Source organism: Bacillus rossius, chromosome 1 (assembly GCF_032445375.1).
Source record: "Bacillus rossius redtenbacheri isolate Brsri chromosome 1, Brsri_v3, whole genome shotgun sequence".
Lineage (NCBI taxonomy): Eukaryota > Metazoa > Arthropoda > Insecta > Phasmatodea > Bacillidae > Bacillus > Bacillus rossius.
This window is the reverse complement of record NC_086330.1, coordinates 368,332,907-368,356,897: the sequence shown is the minus strand read 5'-3', so window position 1 is coordinate 368,356,897 and position 23,991 is coordinate 368,332,907. Positions and strand designations below refer to the sequence as shown.

Below are 23,991 nucleotides of genomic sequence, written 5' to 3'. Positions count from 1 at the left end.
AGTTACAAATACATGATATGACATGCTGAGTAATCGCGTCATTATTACAAAAAAAAAACTGTTTGTGTACGTTTGGAATAAAAACTGTGAACACTAGTCACTCACCGTAAACGCCACACATCTTCCTGTATACTCATTTCATGTTAAAGAATGGGGAAAGTCCGGGTGAACAAAATTACGATTTTTGCCTCATAACGTTACCACGTTTCGGATGACTTAGACAACTAGTTCCGTAATTTTGCAAACTTCAAATACAATTTGCAGCAACAAATAGTACCTGTGACTATGTTATATGACTTCGTTGAGCTAAGAGATGCATTTCAACCTGTTGTTGAAACTAACATATTTTTATGTACGAATGTTTGTTGACTCATTGTTGCATCAGTGCATGCTTAGATTCGTTTGTATTCGTATGATAAATTGTAGTTTAGTACGTACATTTAAATCTAATACGTATTTTATGATGAAAGAAATTGTAAAAAAAAATATACCGGAAGGGTGAAAAATCATGTAAACTATTTATGAGTTATTTCTGAAACCCAGCAATAATATAACTATTTTCGTACATAGTATAAAATTGAAAATTTGAAAAATATTATTCTTTATTTGATGGTAATCTCATTACTTTGTTGCTGGTGGAAACGTAATAGCACAAAACTTGAAGGGTAACCAGACCCAAGTGTATAACTGAATTATTATATAACTCAATAAGTCACAACTTAATTATTTAAGTAAATCATTGCTTGCCAATAATTGGCACAAATCAATTTTAATTTCTTAGTCAGCAAGGTTTAAAACTACAAACGAAAAATCTCCCAGCAAGGAAGTGTGCATGTGTCCGCGTATGCGTACCTGTGTTGTTTATGCGTAGGTATGCGCACTTGCTATGCTATGCATGCATTATTTTTGACTAGGTAACATGTAGGCCTACATATTTTCAACTATGATATTAAAATATGTAATATTTTTGGTTAAGTATAACGTAAAATGCATTTGATTCTTTATATGGATGAGTTGCGTAGTTTTGACAGCTCCATAGAACTTGCAATGAAAGTTCGGCGCAGCTCCGAAAGCATGGAAAATGAGAGATCTCTGAGAAGAAATACTCCAGCCAATAGTCTTGTCTAGTGTAAATAACCTGGCCGGGGGAGAGAATTGGGAGGTTGGTGGGCAATGCGCTCAACACAACGCCAAGTGCGGCCTTTATCCACTGACGTATAGTAAATAACTGTGCCTCGAAGGTAACTCGACACCGCGACAACACGAGACTCGAGGACAGAGCGATAGCGGGTACGGAACACCGCGATCTGTCCTAAAAGACACTGTAAGCTGGAATGCCGGCGGGGTGGAAAGTGTTTTCCCCACTCCGCCTCCCAGTCGAAGTGACGCGCCGCCAAGATAACCAATCCACGTCTCCTCCTTCCAGCTTTGTCCCGCCCACCTTGCACGATGTCGTAAGCGCAGAACCCGCTGGCGGAGTTGCGCCCTGTCTGTATAGGCCTCTTAAACGTAAGATAAACCGTAATTTAAATGAATATCCCTGGATGCTTTGTAACGAGGGTTCTTCGTGAAAATGTGTGAAGCAGTGTGCGCGAGTGTGGGTGTGTGAGCGTGAGGACTTTGTGTTGCAGGCTGGTTCTCCCTGGTGACAGCCAAGGGACAGCTGACGGCGCAGTGCTACTCCTGCCTGGAGCAACTGGTGGCCAACCACGTGACGGCATTCCTCACCAAGCTGGAGCTGGCCGCCTACAAGCTCAACGACGGCAAAGGTGCGAGCCACCATCTCTCTCTCTCTCTCTCTCTCTCTCTCTCTCTCTCGCTCTCTCTTTCTCTCTCTCGTGGGCACAGACACGCGGTGCTCATGAACGTGAGTGAAGCCGGAAAGTTTGCCCGATGAGAAAGTATTTGATACCCCATTTTTTGGTGAATTACCAAAAAAACGCTGATACAACTGACTTTTATCTACAAACAGAAGCCACGCGCCAATTTAGGCGTTAAACAACCAGTACATATTCTTGAAATCACTTAAGGGACTTGCATTACACCTCAATCTTCATATCTCGGCCATATAATGTTACGGTCACCGCTCAAATTTCACAGTTATCTTGTGACGAAGTGAAGACTGCGCGTCAGTTCAGAGCCTTGCGCTTGAAGATTATACCGCTCTAGAAGTACCATAGAACGTCGCGCTTATCATCCCGCCTCAATAACACACATACACCCCTGACGAGGCGGGACCCTTAAATGATGTTTTTTTTTTTGTTGGGGCACCCTGATTTCGGGGGCCCCTTTAAAATAATTTAAAAAAATTAAAAATTGAGTATTAAATTTTGTGTTGTCACTAGATTGCCATAGCAAGCAAAAAAAAAAACACAGATTAACAAAACTAAACCACTACGGTATCAGTTGCTAACCTCAAATGTTGTTTACGTTTAACGTCAGTTGTTTGTGTTTTACTCCTTAACACACGCCACTATGCCAAGAGAAAATCGGGCTTTATAATGAATCCGCAAAATTTTTCCAAGGTATGTAAGAATACGGCAAATATTTATACTGGTGGAGGACCAGCAAACATCTCTAATTAATATGGCAGAAAGTCTCATTACCTTGTCCTGCACATGAGTCAAGTGGTTTGTTTTAAAACTAGGTAGCTTTGATTGGTCAATAGTCACACAGCGTATGTCAAACAGCCAGCAGAGCCAACGGAAGTTCTTGTCCTCTCATACGTGTAACGTTAACAACCGTCTTTTCCTAGTGTTTTAATTTGAAAGATAGCCTGTCGGTAGGACGCACAGTGTTTTTATTCCACAAGCAGTGAAATGGAAACTAGTTGTCAAGTATATTAGAAATTATTAGCAGCCACTAATCTTTCGGAGAAATGTTTGCAACTCTACATAACGTAGAGACCGGGAAAATTCGCGGGTTGATTTCATGACAAACTAAAATTCAAATGCACGTCCTTTTGAACTGCTTCTGCCATTGGATCACAGTTCATCTGGAGGGCTCTGGACCAATGAGAAAAATCCCTCAACCAAAGAATTCTGGAATCACGGACAGCCCAGTTGAGAGGCTCCGCCGCCACAAGTCAGGAACCAACGAACCGGCTGTGTGGGGTCGCGGGATATTTACTGAGCGTGACGTCAGGGATGCTGACGGATGCTGTCGTGAAGCCACGCCCACCTCCCCCCGACAGCTCCGGGGACACGCCCCGAGGTCTCGCGGCGAGGTTCACGACGACCGGCCTTCTGTTTGGTTCTGGTTTCACGGCGGATTCACCTGCGTGTCGTCGCTTAAGGGCGTATGTCCCGTTCCAGGTCATGATTTTAGATTAATATTAATCACTGATCAACTTTTAGACATTTTCAATCGTTTAACTTTCACGAAATGAAAAATATATATAGTTGCATACTTTTTGCATAATTAGCTGCCAAAGTTACATTTTTAACCTTTTTGAGTTGTACAAATAACGAGAATTTAATTTATTGCAGAACTGAAACTTTTTAGGATTAACTGCAATGCCACTGGCTACTTCAAGAAATGGTTTGCATTTCTATCACAAAAACTCATTTCATGTTTCTTGGCTGTCAAGATCATACAAATTTTGAGAATTTTGAAATGTCAGGTAAAATTAATTTATATTTTCTGAAATAAATGCAAACCATTTCTTGAAGTAGCCAGTGGCATAGCAGTTAATCCTAAAAAGTTTCAGTTCTGCAATAAATTAAATTCTCCTTATTTGTACAACCCAAAAAGGTTAAAAATGTAACTTTGGTAGCTAATTATGCAAAAAGTATGCAACTATATATATTTTTCATTTCGTGAAAGTTAAACGATTGAAAATGTCTAAAAGTTGATCAGTGATTAATATAAATCTAAAATCATGACCTGGAACGGGACATACGCCCTTAAGGGGCCCGCCTCGTCAAGGGTGTATGTGTGTTAGTGAGGCGGGATGATAAGCGCGACGCTCGCTGGTGCTTCTAGCGCGGTGTCTCCTCTGGACTGGCGCGCAGTCTTCTCGTCGTGCACAGGACAGCCTAGTTGAGACGTCTCACGCGTCAGTAGCCAATGAACAGGTGTCATTTCCGCGAGTATTTAAAGAACTGTGGAGTCTATCCTAGAGGTCAATGAATCCGCGAATTTTGGCAGGTACCTGCCAATAGCAGAGGCAGCACTGAGGTACAACAATTTGTATTTTAGCATATCGCGAAATGAATTCGCGAATTTTTCCGGTCTCTAGGAATACGCCATGGGCGATGTTCCATATTTCCGCTTAAAACGGTGTAACATTTACCAGAAATGAATTATCCGTTCTGTTACGCTGCAGAATAAAGATGGTATTGTTTGGTATGCCAGTTGTGTCCGCTCACTAAGTCACGCGCTCGCCCGCAGACGCGCTGCACAAGGACGCCGGGCTGTCGCGGCGCCGGCTGCAGTACGCCAAGACGACGCTGGGCGCCGGCCAGGTGGTGCGGCTCGTCGGCGTCTTCGAGGACGTGCACCGCGCCAGGGCGCCCCAGAGGCGGCTGTCGCTGGCGTCCCTCGGCCGCGCCCAGGCGCCCGCCAAGTACGCGCAGTGCGTCAACCACAAGAACCAGGTACCTACTCCCTCCGAGGGCCGCCGCCGTCTGCCCTGTTCGGGACGAGCTCGCTCCCCCGCTGGTGCGCTCACACCTGATACATAGGCGATTTCGCGAAAAGATTTCGGGACTAGATGCATGTTAAAACACTCTAGCATTGTCTGTGTTTCGTGATTGGGAGAGTTTCTCCCAGGTGCACATCGATTGTAACAACACCGATCACAGTGATTCAGTGCGGAAGCAAACGCGTCCTGAGTGGCTCGGTCAAATAAGGCAACGACTTCTCTCACAGACGACCGCCAAACACAAGGAAGAAATCACAGGCGCGGGTATACCTTGTTGCAGTCTGATAAGTGTTCAGATCTTTTCGCGAAATCTGCATGCCCCTACTGATATATACTCAGCCAACCAAAGTACATGACCCCCCTAATAATAATTCATAAAAGGGGAGAAAGTGGCTCAGTCGTTGGTGATAAAAATTAGCAATAAACTGGTCAGATCTCTGTCCTCCAACCAAGGTCATCCGGGTTCGATTTCCGGTGGGTTCAAAACATGAATTTATTTTTTTGCAAGAGGAATGTGTGGCAGGCGTGTTTTCTCGAGACACTCCCGCTGGCCACCGGTGCATTCTGTTCCTTTTATCGCACTTCTTCCGTCGGCAAGGTCCTCAAAATTGACGAGACGTTAGTATTATTTCCGTAATTTGCACAGAACCACTATTGTTGACAGGGAATATAACGTAAAAGCTAGCTTGTGTTTTACTGCTTTCAATCTACCTTAAAAGTCTACTTTTCACTATACAAGTTGGTGTACCGACTGAGGAAAATTCGACCAATCCCGAAACACAGCCTTTGCTATAGTGTGTGAACATTTGTACATCTAATCTCGAAATGGCCTATTTGTATAATCTGCAAATTTTTCTTTCATATTCCAGAACCAGTGTAGACTCTATACACACCTGTACATAGTCAGGTCGTTGTTGTTTGCTCATTTAGGATGCCGTCACATTTTACCTTATATCCGTATTGCACTTGATTGGGTCACGTCATTGAAATAATTTTGCAATTTGGTTTCTTGCCCTTCAAGTTGTGTCGAACGCACCAATAATAGGAGCATGCATTTTTCGCGAAATGGTTTCGAGACTAGCTGTGTTAAAACACTATAGCATTGTCCTGTGCTTCGTGATCGGTCGAATTTATTTCAAGTATCCTACTTGTCCACTTTGGGCACACAAATCACAGCAGTTCTGTGCGGAAGTAAACACGTTCTGAGTGGCCCTTCAAAACGAGGCAATAGTTTATCTTGCAGACGGCCGCCAATCACAAGGAAGACAACACTGGAGCGGGCATGCTACGTTGTAGGCCTCGCCATCTTGGATTGTTTCCAACTTTAAGCTATAATACTAATTTTGAAGTATGCATCCCAAAGTTTATCATGTCAAGGCATAAATCATATCGCCCAAACCTTCTGTGCATTGTTGCGACTAAAAGTCTCTAGTCTGTCAGTGCCCCAGGAAAAAATTTTATTATTTCACGCGGGCGACTACAACTGTCATAGTAATCACACCAGTTGACAAGTGTTGACTTCAACAAGTAGCCAAAGCTAAGTCCTATGGCCATACCAAACAAAACAAAATAGCTTGGAATCTTTATAGCAAGTAGTATCGAAATTTTTTAAATTGCAAGATGTCAAGGCCTAACCCCCTTTAAAGCTCAGATTTTTTGCTAAAAATGTGTGCCCTTGGCATTATTCAATGGTTCTTCATTAAAGTGTACAGCTGCATATATGTATAGTCATTAAACAGTAGCGTGGATTCCGCATGCAGTGACGTAGCTAAAGTGACTGGCGCCACTGGCCAGAATTGAAAATGGCGCCCCCTCTTGAATTAAAAGAGTTGGGGGGGGGGGTGTTCAGTAACGCGAACCCGTCGCGGCGGTGCCCCCTCCTGCACCGGCGCCCCTGACGGGGGCCATCTCTGCCACCCGCTTGCTACGCCACTATACCGCAGGTCCCCGCATTGTACCGGGGTGATGTATAATTGAGATGAGAGCAGCCGAGAGTTGCTCACCGAGAGCTCAGAGAGGAGAGTGTTGACGGCTCGGGGCTTGGCGGGTTGCAGATCGTGTTCATCCCGCTGAGCACGACGGGCCAGTTCTATGCCGTGAGCTGCGGGCCGGATGAGCCCGACGACCTCCGCATGCTGTACCAGGTGCCGCAGCTGCTGGCCGACTACCGCCTGCCGCTCAAGGTGCACCTGGTGTCGGGCGCCCTTCCCGCGCCGCGCCCGCAGGCCTTCACAGGTGCGACACCGCTGCCCGACAGCGTCTTGCCCCCGGCTGACATAACCTATACAGGTGGCTCAATCTTTCCTCTGGCTGACATAACCTCAACACCAGGCGCCATCTTGTCACTGGCATGTAGATCCATCTTCACACTGACAAACATAACCTCTACATGTCACCGTAGACATAACCTCAACAAGTGACTACATCTTGCCTCTTGCTGGCATAACCTCAACACACGGTGCCATCTTGTCACAGGTAGACACAAACTCAGCATGTAGATCCATCTCCACAATAACAAACATAACCTCTACATGTCACTGTAGACATAACCTCAACAAGTGGCTACATCTTGCCTCTTGATGGCATAACCTCATAACATGGCTCCATATTACCTCTGTTTGACATAGCTTCAAAACGTGGATCCATTTTGCCTCTAGCTGACATATCCTCAACACACAGCGCCATCCTGTGACATAACCTCTACAAACTATTACACATTGCCTCTGGCAGATATAACCTCTACTCGCGGTGCCATATTGCCTCTGGCTTAAATAACCTCAAAACAAGGCGCCATCTTGTCATTAGCAGACATATCTTGTCACCGGCAGACATAACCTCAACACATGGCACCATTTTGTCGCTAACAGATGAAACCTCAACGCCTGAATCAGGTAGACATAATCTCTTTACTTGGCGCCATGTTGCACCCACCCATATTTTGCTTTTTTCCACCTTTTAAGATCTAACATAATAAAAAATTTTAAACAGATGAAAAATACTGCAAGTAGACATAATGTACTTATACTATTGGGGTATGTGAGTGTTTGTTTACGGTAAAAACATATTTTAATTGTGTAGACGATGCGAAGAAAAGGTAACAGAAAAAAAAAGAACAAAAAAATTCTCGAGTATATGCGGGACACTATCTTTTCTAGCCTGAAAGTAAAATGTACCAAGCAATACTTACTTACTAGCCAATGCCCACCCTTTGCTGTTGAGTCATTTGGTGACACACTGGTCAGTATATTTGGGATGCAATGATGCTGTTGAGCTCGTCTGTATTGAAATTGTGAATGATCCAGTCCGGGGCAGTCCCGTAATTGTGTTGAGATCATATTTTAACATAATTAAAATCGTTTCTGTGCAATTGCCTGCTTCTGCTCAGTTGCGTTTATTTTCCTACCGGACTCCCTACCAGGGTTTGGGCATTTAATTCTTCAGAGTGTTATTACTGGAATCAGGTCTTCTGAAACTATTGAAAAATCAATGTTTATATGACCATCTGATCATGAAATAGATGCACATGTTCGAAGACAGCCTGCTTGCGGGGTCTGTGTGTACAAAACTTTAGAGAAGTGTGTTTCTTCTGCTTCGGAGCGGCGCTAGGAAAGGAAAGCACGCATGCGTGGGTCCGCCGAACACTTTCTCCGAAACTCTAGGCGTGACGCATGGGCAGTCCGACTTGTAACAGGCCCACACTGTGCTTCACGTTTGATCGGGCACGCCCCCACGCAAGGCGACGAGAGGACCTCCCAGCTGTGTCTTCTAGGAAGGTCTCGGTCGCCGGAGGAGTCCCGGAACGTGACCTCGCGTTGCTTCCACGTATCTCGACGACTGGAACCTGCACCCGTCAATTTTATGTAATACACTGTTATGGCATGGAAATACGAACAACTCACCTCGAGGGTTCTCTTCCTTTACGACCTTGACTTTGCGCAAGGTTCAAGTCGTTGTCGTTTTTTTGTTTGTCTCGCCTCCTTCAAAAGACCCTTCCAAGAAAATCCTACGCGCTGAACATAAATCAAGAGAATTTCGAAAGGTCACTTACCTCTTCGCCTGATCATAAAATCCATCGTATCAAACTGGGGCTGGGACACTGATGGTAATTAGATATTTTACTTATCATAGCCAAGGTCATAATTTATGTTTGAGCAGATCATGAGTCGGTATGCACCATCCGTGACGTCTCATGAGCTTTAGGAAGTAATTTAATTTTGGTGGAGGAGGGTACAGAGAGGCTAACATATAAACGCAATGAATCTTGAAGGAAAATCAAATTTTTACATTCTCGTACTCATTTTTTTCGATCGTTTATCGTTACATTACTTCTAAGAATATAAATTTCGCCTGTTAAAACACATTAAACACTTAAACACTATCGAAGTCCTCATCTGCCAAACTGGATGTAACTTTAGGAACGAATTTAAGGCGATCACCATTGACCTTGGTCTTTCTAGTGCTGAAGAGACAAATTCCAAAGTATGGCCTATTCAGTGGTGATATCGTTTGTCATGTTTAGTTAACAATTGTTAATGTACTGTTACGATCCTATGTTTTGTTTTGCAATAATTTCAGTCTTTAGACATTTATCCTAATTCTTTGGCATGACAGGCCACATATATCCTTCCAAACTTTTATATCGTCTTACAGTCTGATATTCTGAACAGGCTCAGGCTTGTGACTGCAGGGAGGAACTAGCAGATTACTCCATGTGGATGTGTACAAGTTCCAACAGCTACCCTGGTCCACAAACTCTGGCTTCAACAACTTTGCAAGGCTGTTTCGCATGCCCTGTCGCTTCATGCATCTAATACATATGCTTTACTGCAAGCTGTGGTTAAATATTAAAAATAAATATTGGCAGGGATTGAATACAACAGATTAGGGATGAACATGACTGTGTTCACACTTAAATGAACAATTTTGGAATTCCTGTTTAAGAACTACTTTCAGTAACTTTCTGCCATACAATTAAACTTTATTGTCATAAGCCTAGAGACCTGTAATCATGTGTCACACAGTGAAAAGTTCACATTGCATTTTTATCAGCCATCAATTCAAAAATTAGAACGATGAATTAAATGTTTAGTTCAAGGTAATACTTTAAATGATGTGCTTCTAACCAAGCTGCATGTTTACTATAGTGTGAAAACTTTCTTTCGGTCGCAGTTTATAGGTAGGTAGTGATACAACTGTTGATTTCAAAAGTGTTGACATAAGCCTGAACCAACTGTAGCGAAGCCCGTGTTCTGAGCCAGCAGCTAGTGTTACAGGGGCGCTGTTTCTAGTGTACTTACCACCTTGAGGAGTATGTGATGCTGACCTAGTGGCTGGTGTTTCAAGTACGCTGTTTCTAGAGCACTACCTTGAGGAGGATGTGATGCTCACGTAGTGGCTGGTGTTTCAGGCATGCTGTTTCTAGAGCACTATCTTGAGGAGTATGTGATGCTCACCTAGTGGCTGGTGTTTCAGGGACGCTGCTTCTGGAGCACTACCAGGAGGAGGACGTGATCCTGGTGTGTACGCTGCCCCAAGACCTTACCACTAGGCCCAGCGGCGCGACGCAGCCCCAGCTGCTGGAGATGGACGCCGACTCCCGCTTCCTGCTCTCCAGGCCCTTGTTCCACCATGACTCCGAGTCGCGCCTCTTCAAGTCGCAGGTCCTGCAGGCGGCGCTGTGCTTCTGCCGCGACCGCGGCGACGCGTGGCGCCGCCAGATCAAGGTCACGCACCACATCTTCCCTCCCTCGACGATCCAACAGCCCAAGAAGGCGCCCCGGGACCGCTCCAAGTCGCGCACCATCACCAAGAAGTCCTCATCCTTCATGTACACGCCCAAGCCGCACGGAGATGTGCCTACCATGTCGGGCCCACCGTGCGAACTGCTGGGTGTCGTCGCGTACGGGTCGGGTGACGCGCGCGCCATCTCTGGAGGCAGCGCGGAGCTGCTGCGCCCAGGCGACGCGCGCGCCATCTCTGGAGGCAGCGCGGAGCTGCTGCGCCCAGGCGACGCGCGCGCCATCTCTGGAGGAAGCATGGAACCGCTCCGCCCGGGCGACGCGCGCGCCATCTCGCCGCTGGAGAGGACGCTGAGCGACCCGCGCGCCATCTCCCTGTTGGCGCGCGAACCGCTAGGCCGCGCGCTCAGCGACGAGCAGCTGCTGCGCACCCAGAGGTCGCGCCAGCAGCAGGAGAAGCTGCGGCAGCACTCGTCGGTGATCAGCGCGCTGACGCGGCAGCTGCGGCAGGCGAGGCTGATGGCGTCCGCCGCGGACATCCAGAGCCGCGACCTGCCCGCCATCTTGAAGACCCCGGGCGAGGAGATCCCGTACGGCCGCGTGGCGGACGCCGTCTGCGGCCCGCCGGACCGCGAGGACGAGAACATCTACGCAGAGATCTGCGACAGCCCCGAGGTCAACACCCGGCCCGGCAACGTCAGCAACAGCAGCAGCAACAACAAGCACAAGTTCAAGTACCTGTGCCTGCGCTCGAAGACGAACGTCGACACGCCGACGGACGACTTCTACTACGTGCAGCTTGAAGGAGGGAACGAGGCCGCCTATCTGAACGCAGTTGCCCGCCTCGACACTCTGACACAAGAGGAGGAACCCGCGTACGACACCGTTTGCTGATGATTGTGTGCGGCCAGGTCTGTCTCAGCAGGCAGTGCGTTCACGGAGACATTCTTTGTCTTGACCCCGCGCATTTTGCGAAACAAATGGTCAGCGAACATGTGAGTTCTGTAAAAAAAAAAAATGCTACAGAAACTAACCATAAAACTGGAAGTTGAAAACGTGTCAATTTAAATTCCATTTGTCTGCATTGGACAGCAAACGAACAGTTTCTTGCAACTTAAAAAAAAAAATTGTGAACTGAAGATTGTAAATATAATATAAATTAGTATTGATTATATTTTTCTGCTGGTGCTCGAGCTGAACGAATACTTGTTTACAGAATAAAAATTGATGATAAATAAACATTTAACGATTGCAACATTGCATTATGTGTTTTCATTTTTTTGGGTCATTTTCAATAATTCTTGTGCCATGATTCATAAAAAAATTAAATGAACAAACATTTATCTATTATCATGATAAAAAAAATTTTTACAGTCATTAAACATAAAGACATTTTTAACTAACATACTTCTAAAATAATGTTGTAATATTTTTTTTTTTTTGCCAGTGTTGAAGGTCTTAATAGTTTGGTATTATTTCCAATATCAATTATTATTGCATACTCAATACAGCAGACTTTACAAATTTAATTCCTAAATCCCTCTGTGGTATGTCTTAACATGTTATGTTTTATTTTTGTGTACTTTCATGAAAAGCTGACCCATTTTTTAATGCAATTATTCTGTATTTTCATAAATTTGCTATATTGTAAGTATTATTACCTGTGCATTTTCATGAAATGAGACATTAAAATCAGTTACTGAACTTAAAAAGTTTAAAGTTGTCTTATTGCCTGAGTCTAAAGCTACATACACACATGTGAACTACAACAAACATCAACGTGTTTTACATTGAGTTTGGTGAAATAAGTAGTCGGCTTAATTATTTTGTTGCATGTGAATGGTTGCAACAGTTAAAATTTGCATTGACAATGAATAGCAAGGGAATCAAAATTCTGCCAAAAACGAATACTTCAATATATAGGATAACTATATTTGAAAACTTTTCAAATCTATTCTACTTTAGAGAATTAAATATATATACATTATATTATTTATATATATAGTATTATTAGCTCTGTGTATTTTTAATCTCCCACATTAATCGCAGACATTACATCTAGTGCTCGTATTCTAAGTGGCCATTTGAGTAAGAAATTGTGTTTCACACAGATAAAAATACAGCAGCCAAAGAATATACCCTGTCGTCTAGCATGCATTTAATAATTTTCGCGTAAAATTGTAGCAATTAGGGACAGGAAAATGCTGCGAATCAATTTGTACATAGCAAATTATAAGTAAATTATGGTTTTCTTAACTGTATGTTGCCTCTAGTTTGAACGAATGATGTAGTTAGAATTCTCCAATTTCCACTATGTTATCTCCATAATACATTTAAATTGTCCGCCACATTTCCCTTTTTTATCTAATCGCTTGATGACATATAGTACAAATTTTGCAAACTGTGTGCTGAAACATGACTGTCCTACGCACAGAAAGTGTTTTGTTTTATTTAAATAACATTTTTAATTATTATTATTATTTATTGACATTTTATTTTTTTGTTCTATGATTATGTATTTGGACGTATCTGCAACTACCATTCTCTATGGTGTAATCTGAATGACGCCGAAGCTCAATTAACAAGACCCCTCTAGGGAACATTGGACTTAAAACGGCTAATTGAACTTTTTATTTATAATTTGCAAAACAGAATTTCCATTGTTGGAAAATCCTATTTTAAATTTAAGGCATTTTGATGTATTAATTTGTTTTGTTAATTGTCTGTGAGTGATTTTGAACGTGTAATTAAGTCAACAATCTTAGTGTTTCAGCCAATCAGCGGCGGTGTTACTTAAGATAAGCGTCACTACAGAATTAACGGTAAAGAGTCTTGAATTAACGGCGATGATGGCTACATAGCCTGGGTTTAAATCCCCTCAAAAATCAACGAAGATAAATAGCTGGGTAGATCATCCTACAACCAGGATGCTTAATACATCGTATAAGCCTAAAGTACATGTTATTTAATTAGGGCACGTCATAACTGACGTGTATTCAGGTGTGATTTACCGTGAGTAAACAGCCGAATCATGATGCTATGTTAATGTAACTGTTTTCTACCTACATACATCGTAATATTGCCGACGGACTTTTAAATGTTACATTTCATTGTTGAGCACGTTAAGGGACTTTTTGAGATAAACATTTTATAAAATACAATCACGTATCCTGTTTCTACACTTGACTTTGTTCAAACACCCAGAGGTGAACTGAGACAGATGTCTCAAGATGCTCTACCGCAATTATTTATGGAGTTCAGCCGCGGAATATAAAATCAATTTTAATAAAGAACACTGCAAATAAATATTATTTTCTCACGCAAATTTTTCGATTATAACTTGAGATTTCAACAGACATTATTATTTTGAAACTATATGAACTTTTGTTTTTATGTTATCATGTGTGCAACCTAGATCCAGCAATTTTATAAAACATGAATAGCATACCACTGGACCAACTAGAAACATAAATATAATTTTATTTGATTAAAGAATATTGGTATTAATCATATGTTTCCATGTTGTCATTTTACAGTGTATATGTATGTGTCCTTTATGTTTTCAAGTCGTCTGTTGTCTATTCTCATGCCTTGTGAAGATTTTAAAGTGTGAGAATATTTCATTTTTCCCTTATGTACCACACGACATTAACCTTGACCTATGAAGGAATTTAAGTTGTGCATAAAGGTGGCGCCCATATATGAATTTTGAAACTTAATAACAGAATATACTTAGTTACAAAGCCATAAATATCCATAGAGAAATTATTTATTATTTAAACTCTGATAACTAAATAACACCATTCCTACATCTATATACCATATTCACGAAGTGACAATTGTATTTTGTTCCTACCTAACAACACTACACATTATCTGTGTATATGTATAGATAGTGCATAGCACAACTGTGTTGATACACTTAAAAGAGTGAATTGATGGCCATGACAAGGATCAAGAATGGAGTAATGAGATGCATTTAATTAAATGGTGTTGAGTTGAAACAGGTGGAAACCTAAGTATCTAGGAAGTGTGTTGAAGGAAGGGGGCAAAGTAAGGAAGAACAGTAAGGAGTAGACAACAGTAGGATGCATTCTACAGGTGTGTGAGAGATTTGGTAAGAAAGAAGGAGTCATTAAAAGGCAAACAAGTGTTGTACAATACCTACTATGTGCCCATAGTCACATATGGGGCAGAGACTTGGACTGTAGATAAGTGAAGATGCTGGGAAGATCAGAGAAATATGTATACAGTTTATGAGGTTATATGTTGTCAGTTATGAGGCGAGACAGGATCAGGAGTGAAATGGTGCAAGCAAGAGCAGGACTTGAATGAGATGTATGGCCACGTCTAGAGAATGGGAAAATAGAGGCAACCTAGTAAAATGATGGAGTTGTAGTATACAGGAAGGAGACCCCAAGGAAGACCAAGGATGAGGTGGAAAGAGCAGATAGTTAAAGAAGCTCAGGAGAGAGGAGAATAATGGAACCGAATGAAGGAATAAGACTGGTGGTATGACAGAGGAAGATAGAGGCATTTTATTTTGCTGACCTGGCCGCAGACTGAAAGCAGTTTGAAGGTGATGATATGTTAAAAAATGCTGCAAATGCCATCTGAAACTTTCTTAACCAAAAGCATTTTAATATACAGTTGTTGTACAGAGTTCTGCGCTAATAAGTGCTAATAAGCCATCTGGTTAGCATGATGTTCTGTTATGACATGTTGACATAGGGGTAAAAGATTCTTGCTGACGAGCCACAGATCCCAGGTTAAGTCTCTGCTCACATCCGGGATTCTTGTTTTTCCTCCCCTGGTCCAGGACCGATTGCTGTGTTGTCCCTTCACACTATGCTGCGGGGGGCAACGGCCAACCTCCGCAACATCACCTAGCTTGGTCCACCTCAGTCATGACATGATCATGACCCCCGAGGCGATGTCTGGGGATCCAACCAGCCTCCAGACCGATCAATCCTCAGAATATCATCATAAACATCATCCTGATCATTCTCATCACTGGCATCTTCATCACACTCATCATCACAAAGATAGCTATTATGAATCCATCATCATCTATCATCAATCCATCATCATCAATCCATCATTCCTCATTCATCATCCCGTAGTTATGATTTATCATGATTAACATCATTTATGGGGGAAACTGAACCGGTAAGGGTTCGTGTGTAGCATCTTATCTAACTCATATTTTCAGGCCTCGAGTCGATACCAAATGGTTTGAAGTTCTCTATAATTTCTGAGGTTTCGTCGTCTCAAGAATTTCTGTCCATAGCTTTCAAATGCTATATTCTAATTGTATCTTCCTTTTGTGTATCAATAAAGGTAGTCAGGTAATATTCTAAGACCATTAACTTAATAATAATACAGTTAAACTGTGCCACTTTAAATAAACTTTGGATCTGGCTTAATTTTATCTGCATGCTCGCAACTCTTGATTTGAAGAAAGAAGCTGCAGTTGTTTTTATTCTCATTCTCAGCGATAGCTTGGCTTTCATACACTAGATTAATGTTGTCAGATTTGGTTTGTATCTAGATAATTTGCCCAAGAATAGGTTTGAAAAACAGTAACTAACACATTCATCTGCAAAAATAAAGAAATAATTGTTTTTTTTTTTTTTTTTTTTACTGTGTGCGATATGTACATATCTCTGCAGACTGAAGGGTAATTTTGCGGTACTTGGGCGTGATGTAGTGTTCTGTAGTGTTCCTGGTCTCAGGATGCTACTCCGGGCCACAGGGGTTTGCCACCCTATTCCCCCCCCCCCTTCTCGCATGTTGTGAAGTCTCACGTTCAACTGCAAAAACCCCTCGATGTCAACAACGCACAGTACCACCCAACCAGCAACCAGCAACCGCCAACCAGCAAGCAGCTCTTACACCTTGTTGCATCAGCGGAACCATGCGATGTTGTTCCATCTCGTCGTGTGTGCCCGATTGCCTAGAGGTTTTTTGGCAACTACCTTACCCAAGTTGGACTTGGAGATGCTCATTATTTAAATGCTCCGCACAATATTGACTCACTTTTGTTTATTTGTTCACATCAACAACCACTGTGAGTGTGACACGAAGGCTGTTTAGGTGTGCCGCAAGAATTTTGGCAAATGAAAATAATATAATGAACAAACAACTTTACGCAAGTATTTACGATCAGTTTCTAACCAAACCCATTATTGAAAACCACATAGATTAAAGCTGATTTATTTTTATTATGGAGTTTTTAAAGTTAAAACACGGAAGATAATATATAAAAATGACGATGTGTGATAAAATGAGTATGAATGTATGTACGTGTGCCGCTGATTTCAGAAATTAATGTTTAGAATGCAGAGATCAAAAAAAAACTTTAGGATATGCAGCGTCATAGTGTAGTTCGCGACATCTCGCTGTCATTGCCAGTAGCTTTATGGTTTACGGTTTGCTTCCTTCTCTGCTAGCACCCAGGGCCGCAACTAGGGGGGGGGGGGCAAGCAGGGCGTACGCCCCGGGCGCAAAGCTGTGGGGGCGCCGAAATAGCTTGCATTATAATTCCTACTAGTGGGTTCATGCATGTAAGTTACAGTAGCACAGAAACTGTTACATGAAGGTACCGAAAATGCTTAAATAGCACCATTTTTCCGTGGGAGGGCCCCCAGACCCCCCGCTTTATTGGTATGGTATGTGCAAAAAAAGAGGGGGGGGGGGGGGCGCACGAATCCATTCATGCCCCGGGTGCCAGAGGCTCTAGTTGCTGCCCTGCTAGCACCTGTAAGATGTTGATTGCAATGTGTGCCGGAACTTTGGTTAAAGCCTTAAAGACAACATCTTGTATGTTGCCACTGGATTGGCGAGGTACCATCACCTCGCACCTGGTGAAGGATTCCCCTGAAGCTGAAGGAGCGGCACTGAGGAAGCGCAGCGATTGGTTGGAGCAGCATTCGAGGCGGTGGGCGCAATTTGAGGGAAGAGGGGAAAATTTTGGGATATATCACCCCCCAAGCTAGAGAAAAATATCTGCAAGATATCAGTATGTTATATAGACTGTCCAAAAAAATTTATCTTCCAGTTTCAATGATGTATTATAACAGTTTAATTTATACTATTTACAACAAATCATACATCAAATTGAATGCAAACCAACCAAGTTTTTCTTACAACTGTCCAATACGCGCACCTTTAATTATATGGCACACATCCAGCCTTAAGTTAAATTTTGCCCACAGTTTGGTTAACAAGTCTCGAGTAACGGCGTCTTTGGCAACTGAAGTTCAAGACTTGCTTTCTTAGGACTCCGCAGGTAAGATGCCCTGACGCGGTCAACATCCTGTACAAACACTTTCGGTCGTCTCGGGGTTTTTCCCTTAACAAACACATCCGGTCGTTTCGAATTGCCTATACCATCGGCGGATGTTTTTGCCACTTGGGGAGGAACACAATTAAACTTTAAAACGAAACTACAGATTCACGGAAAACCTAAGATGTACATCAAGTTCTGTCCCTGCCCGAACACGCCCGAATATTCACCTTCGGCCAACCTCGGGATTTGTTTTACTTTTGCGCAGGAAAAAATAATTCAAATATTAAAAATGAATAAAAAGGTTCTTAGTAAATTATAAATTGAATTAATAAAACTTTAAATAAATTCTCAGTTATCAATATTAATATAAATGAGTATAAATTATAATTAATATTGTAAATGAAAAATATGCCGAAAGTTTTTTTCTAATTTATTAATTTAAATTATTAATTAATAATAATTTAATAATTTATAATGCAAGTAAATTATACACACGGGAACCTAAACTCTCAAATACTTCCATGTAAACGGCCAGGAGAATACTAAACCCTCCACAAACACTCTCTGCCAGCAACAATGGACGCTTACAAACAACCTGACATCGTTGTAAATACGGGAACATAACCTCAATTATATAAAAACACTTTAAAGATGTTTATAAACAAAATTTATATCATTTATATTCACAATAATATTTTTTTTAAATTATATGGATCAGTATTCTATATCAGTCAATAAGTATAAGATTATTTAGCTACTTTAAAACACTTTAAAACACTATGGACGGTTAGTTAGGTTAGTATAGCTACATTAAAATAAACAGAGAAATATAAATATTTATATAAATAAACCCGAGGTTGGCCGAAGGTGAATATTCGGGCGTGTTCGGGCAGGGACAGAACTTGATGTACATCTTAGACTTCCCACAGATTCACTCTTAAGGCCCTGTCACACTGTCAAATTTTAGCTTCCAACACCTTCCAATATGTTGGATACAATATCTTTGAGGGTTGTGACGTCACGTTAAACGTCACTATCGCAGCCATGTTTATTTGAGAGATTGAATGTCTAGAGTTTCCTTCAAATATTTTACGTATAGGACTGGTTCTAAAATATGTTGGATGTTGGATGGGATCAGCCAATCAGAGTATTCTAAAATAAAGCGGCCGCTTTTGTTTCCGTTTCCGAAGTGTAATAGTTTAAATATCAGCAATGGCGAATGGGAAATAAATGCAGTAATTGAATTAATACTATTTTATTTCCTGCTGGAATATGTAATTGTTATTGTATATTTTCCTCCAATTGAATCTGTATCTACGGAAGTGCAGGTTAATATATTTGACTAAAAGAATTTACTGTAGTTTTGGAATATTATGGTCCTTAAACCAGAAAACATCTATTCAACTTACGATCATTATTTGACTGCTATACCAGTTTTGCTTATGTTCAGGTATTGTTGATACACTAAATTAAAACAGCAAGCATTGCGTACAAAATGTGCCATCAGGAATGAGGTATCAAAACTAGGATATGCTTTTCGGAACTTTTACCTACAAATCCAAATTAATAACACCTAAAATAAATTTTAAAATATCTCAATTCAGAGACTTAATGTAACTAAAATTATTTTGGCTTACCCAATCAATCTTTCTTATAAGTCATTGTTCTCCTTATTTCACAATAGCTGCTACTCTGTAAGTATTGTCAGGAATTTTCTGGAATATAGACTCATAATTTCCTGACAATAGATGGTACTGACTTATGTTAAAGCAGCATCTCTGAGTAAGCAAGTAGCTCTGGTGATTTGCAAGAAAGGCCTAGAAATATTAAAATTCTGCCTACGTGTCCAATTATTATTATTTAAGTTTTGAAAGTAATACCATTTTTCGTGAATGTAAATATTTGTGTAGCAGATCCTTGTCAGTAAGCCTATACTTCCCAGGCTGTACGAAACAAGCATACCTGGTCTAATATCTCGTTAAAAAATTATTTTAAAAAGATAATGTGACTGAGGTGAAGTTAGCTTAAAGGCTCATCAGGTTGAGGTTTGTAACAGTAAATACACTTAATTCAAAATAAAACAAAATTGCCAATTTCTAAACACAGCAAAAATTAACACATTCACTTTAAAGTATAGGAACAATTTTGATGAAATACAAGTGAAAGTGTCCATACAACAGCAGCTAGTTGGGTGAGAAAATAAGCAGGAATGAGAAGGGATATGCCTACTTGCAGATTTACATTTAATTATATGTTTTATCCTTACAAAACATACCTTTAAATATAGTTTTTGAAGAGCACTATAAATTGCACTACAAATTTCAGGTAAAAATTTTGAGATGGTGTTGTGTGGAATACTTGTAGAGAACTTAAATGATTCCCCTGTCGCCAAAAATCTTAATGAACTGCCAGCCTCTGCTTTGCTGGTATAGACTGGCACAAATGAGTATCCTTCTTTGCAATGCGAGACTCCACAATTGAATGAAGAAGATCAAAACTTTCAGAATCCATTATTACATAGTTCGGAAATGAATCGGCATCTTCGTATCGAAGTTCATGACAAAAAGGGGTAAAACACCATTTGTTTGCCGGGAAAGTATCCACTGTCTCGTCCACCATCTGCGTTTCCTTTTCTTAGATTTCTCTTCTAGTTTACTGAGACTTGCTACAAATGCAATTACAGCTACAGCTTTTGAAACACTTTGATGCTCTTAATGCAGGCATTGCAAACAACTGGAAAACGTAAATTTTAAACTGTGTATGATCACAATATACCTAAATTGGAATATAACTTACTTAAAAAAGCCAGTGTTCCTTGACCCAAAATTTGTTTTTGATTCTAAATACTGTCATTTACAGTTCTCTACAGAATGTTTGGTAAAACGAGCTCACTCAAAGAAAATTGATAGTGTTAAATGACTTCAAATATATTTTACATTGCTCGTCAAATAATATTGAATACAATATATTTGAAGACGTATTTCATCCATTATCACCCTTCAAATTTTGTTGTCCAATTTATTGGATACAATATATTTGACAGTGTGACAGGGCCTTTAGCAAATTGCAGAACACAAAACGCTCTGTGCTCGGGAGTCGCCATTTTGCGTAGGTGGCGCTGCAAGCGAGAAAATGACAAAGCAGTACCTCGCGCATGCGCTTATCTAAAACTGTTTGAGTTATTCTGGGAATTAAAACAGTTGAGTTGACAATCGTAATTTTGTAATTTTTGACCCACGTTTCATTAAAGTAACCAAAATAGCGCCCTCCCCCCCCCCCCCCCCAAAAAAACTGTAGTTGTTATTTTTTTTTGGTTCGAGTACCGAAATCGCTTAAATGCTTACCGGAGATGTTTACTATGCCCCTGTATGTAGACTACACGCATAACGTATTCGCAGTCCATTATGCCTATGGCCAAGGCGTCTGTTCCGTTCCCTAGGCGGTGAACTTCCAATGCAGGAAGGTTAAAAAAAAAATTGGTGCAACGTTACGAAAAGTGTTTGGAACAGAATGGCGAGTATTTGAAAAAGTGAAGTAGATATATTTAGTAAACTAAAACTGTTGATAAAAAAAACGTTTTCTCGAGAGTTTTTTTTTATGACCAAAAGGAGCTTACTTTAATAATAGTCCTCGTATATGCGAAATGGTAGTATCTTTATTAATTCGTTAAAATTATATTTTTTTCGCAAAGGTGGAAGCATACCCTTAACAGCTGTTTACTCCCTCTTTGATGGCTCAATCTCACGGTCGGGTGGACAGAGGTCGTCGTAAGAATTTTTTCGTCTCTGTCCCACGGCGGCTTTTATCTGTTGTAGCTTTCTATTCTTTCTTTTCATTCCATTCACACCTCACCGGTAGTTTTTTTACTCCACGATCAGTTCCACTTTCCATGTCGTGATCCGCCCACAGCAGCCCCAAAGATGCTGTCCAGTTACCAATAGAAGTCGCAGCAGTTCCAAATGTCTTCCCACGCACTTTTTCTTTGTGGGAAAGATTTATTTTCTCCGGGAATAATTGTTTTCAATTGTTCTTGCGTCGAACATGCCCTCCCCCCCTCCTCCCCCTCCAGTGTCACAATTAGTATTCATGCTTTCTTTAGTTTTGTGGCCACTTCTGATTACGGGAGTTCGACCGGCGATATAAAAAGGTGGTTGGTGCAGTTTCCCGCTCATTCCACTCGCAGCAAGCATCGAGTTACCATCATGAGCTTCTTGGTGAGTCAACAATCTTCCACTTCGCGAAGTATCTTGTCACGAGGTTGGACTGCGCATGTTTGTATGTACCCGAGGAACCATTCAACAGTTCATTTGCTTCCCCCTTCTGGCGGTAAATTTCAGTGACGCAATGTCTTCTCAAGACCCTTTCACACGATGGTAGTTTCCTTGGAATGTCTTGCGTGGCATATTGTATGGATGGTTCTGTGGAAGAATTTGCAGAGCGCTGGCAGTTTTCGTGATTATTGTAGTCGGTCATGTTCGAATTTCAGTGGAAGCCAGTTAAAATTAGCCAAATAAAATGGAGCGGTAGTGTTCCCCTAGTGTTAAAAACAGTAATTTATTTTGAAGGGACTGAAGTGATTTGATTACTGATGAATATGCGAACATTACTGTGAACATGTGGTCTGTTGAAGCAGTTTCAGCATTAAGCGACAATCCATGTTCTTACAATACAAAATTCAGCAAAAAAACATTCTAACTTTAACTACAATTGCAACAATGCCAATGCACCGCGACCATAATTTCTTTATTATTAGTATTATTATTCACTCTTTCGTCCACACTGAACGACATTTATTCAAATTTTCTACCTGCAGTTTTACCTCTTCTGCTATAGTTATTTCTGCCTCACTTAAAAGTAATTTACATCGAGTAGGAAACATTTATTGAAATGGTTCGAACCCTCTTGTGCAATTAAAAATTAAGGAGTTTTAAAGAATTCCTCCAACTTCATTGCCTTCGCCACTATCGAGAAGTAAAAAACTAGTATTTTTAATATCACAAAGTCCTCTGAGAAAGTAAACCAATGTCGAATAGTTTATCCTAAAAAAAATATTTCCCTGTTTAATTCAATTTCCTATTGTCCAGAATTATCTCTGAAACACATATCTAACCCAAGTACAGTGTACATCTGAAATTTGTAGCTATAATATTTAATTTGATCATTAATGACATTTATTTAATAAGTTCAAAGAAATACAGTGAAACACGCATGTTTAGTTTAAAGGTGAGATACAAATTAGAAACAATTTAAACTGCGCAAGCTTATTAAAGTGTTGTTTGTTGCTGAAGTCAAAAACGAATGAACCTTAAAATACCCACATTTATCCATTAGTTACAACTTAATCGGTCTTTATTAAAAAGGTTTTAAGGATGCTTGGTAAAATTTAAAAACCTTTAAGGGCCTTTCATTCAATGGAAAAACATGAAGGAATTTTTTAAGGATATTATGGAGACATTCTAACCCTGGTTTAAAATCTCGCCTCGCACAAGCTAGGTCTTCTCCAGTCAAAATTCTACGTGTGACAGTTTCTTCCATGACTGGAGCCATGGAGCCTTGGCTGGCAGTTTTTCTGGAAGCTTCTAGAGGTGCCTGTATCACCGTGTGATAGGGGCTTTAGGGTTGTCAGCTATCATAGAGACGGGAAATTTCATAGATTCACTCATTAGCAAGCTGGGTTGTAAACCTGTCTGAACTTTTCAGCATAATTAATATTTGGGACACAGATAATGTGACATTCCCCTCTACGACTTTAAGCCAATAATGACGCATTTTCAGATAAGTGAGCCAATCACGTGCAACCCAAGAAAATAATTATAAGTTTCTCATTTAGAAGACATCCAATGGAAAATTAAAAGTGGACATAGTATAAACAATGCTTTAAATTTTACAAAGACATCAAACTGACCCACGAAATTTCAAGGCTTTATGGTTTTATGTGACAGGATTATTTTTTGACAGTGACAATTTAATCACAATGAGTGTGTACTCTGGCAGGAAAACGAATACTGGAAAAATTCGTGGATTTATTTCGCGGTAAGCTAAATTTAAAAAACGTTTATCTTTGTACCTTTTTCTGTTTAGCCACATTGACCAAAATTTTTCTTAAAGATTCTGAACCAACAAGACAGGTATAAACTCACAGTTATTCCTGTGAACTCTTGCCACAACCCAATGGCCAGTGAGCAGGTGACATTGGACTGAGTAAGAAGAGAATTGTGGAGTCCATCCTACATGCCACTAACCCAGTAATTTTTCCAGGATTTTCGAACTAAAAATTTTTTCGGATACATTTTCGTAGGTACAATACGTCACCATTA

At 40.9% G+C, this 23,991-nt stretch overlaps 1 protein-coding gene across 2 annotated transcripts in view; it reads left to right on the top strand.

The window, feature by feature from the left end:
* Positions 1-12,159, top strand: part of LOC134528415 (uncharacterized) — a 217,300-nt gene extending 205,141 nt beyond the window's left edge. For both annotated transcript variants that reach the window (XM_063362015.1, XM_063362016.1), the window contains 4 exons: positions 1,632-1,769; positions 4,393-4,598; positions 6,700-6,880; positions 10,118-12,159. In XM_063362015.1, the coding sequence (XP_063218085.1) occupies positions 1,632-1,769; positions 4,393-4,598; positions 6,700-6,880; positions 10,118-11,277 (1,685 nt within the window). In that variant the 3' untranslated portion in view covers positions 11,278-12,159. The remainder of the gene's footprint in view (positions 1-1,631; positions 1,770-4,392; positions 4,599-6,699; positions 6,881-10,117) is intronic.
* The last annotated feature ends 11,832 nt before the right edge of the window (positions 12,160-23,991 follow it).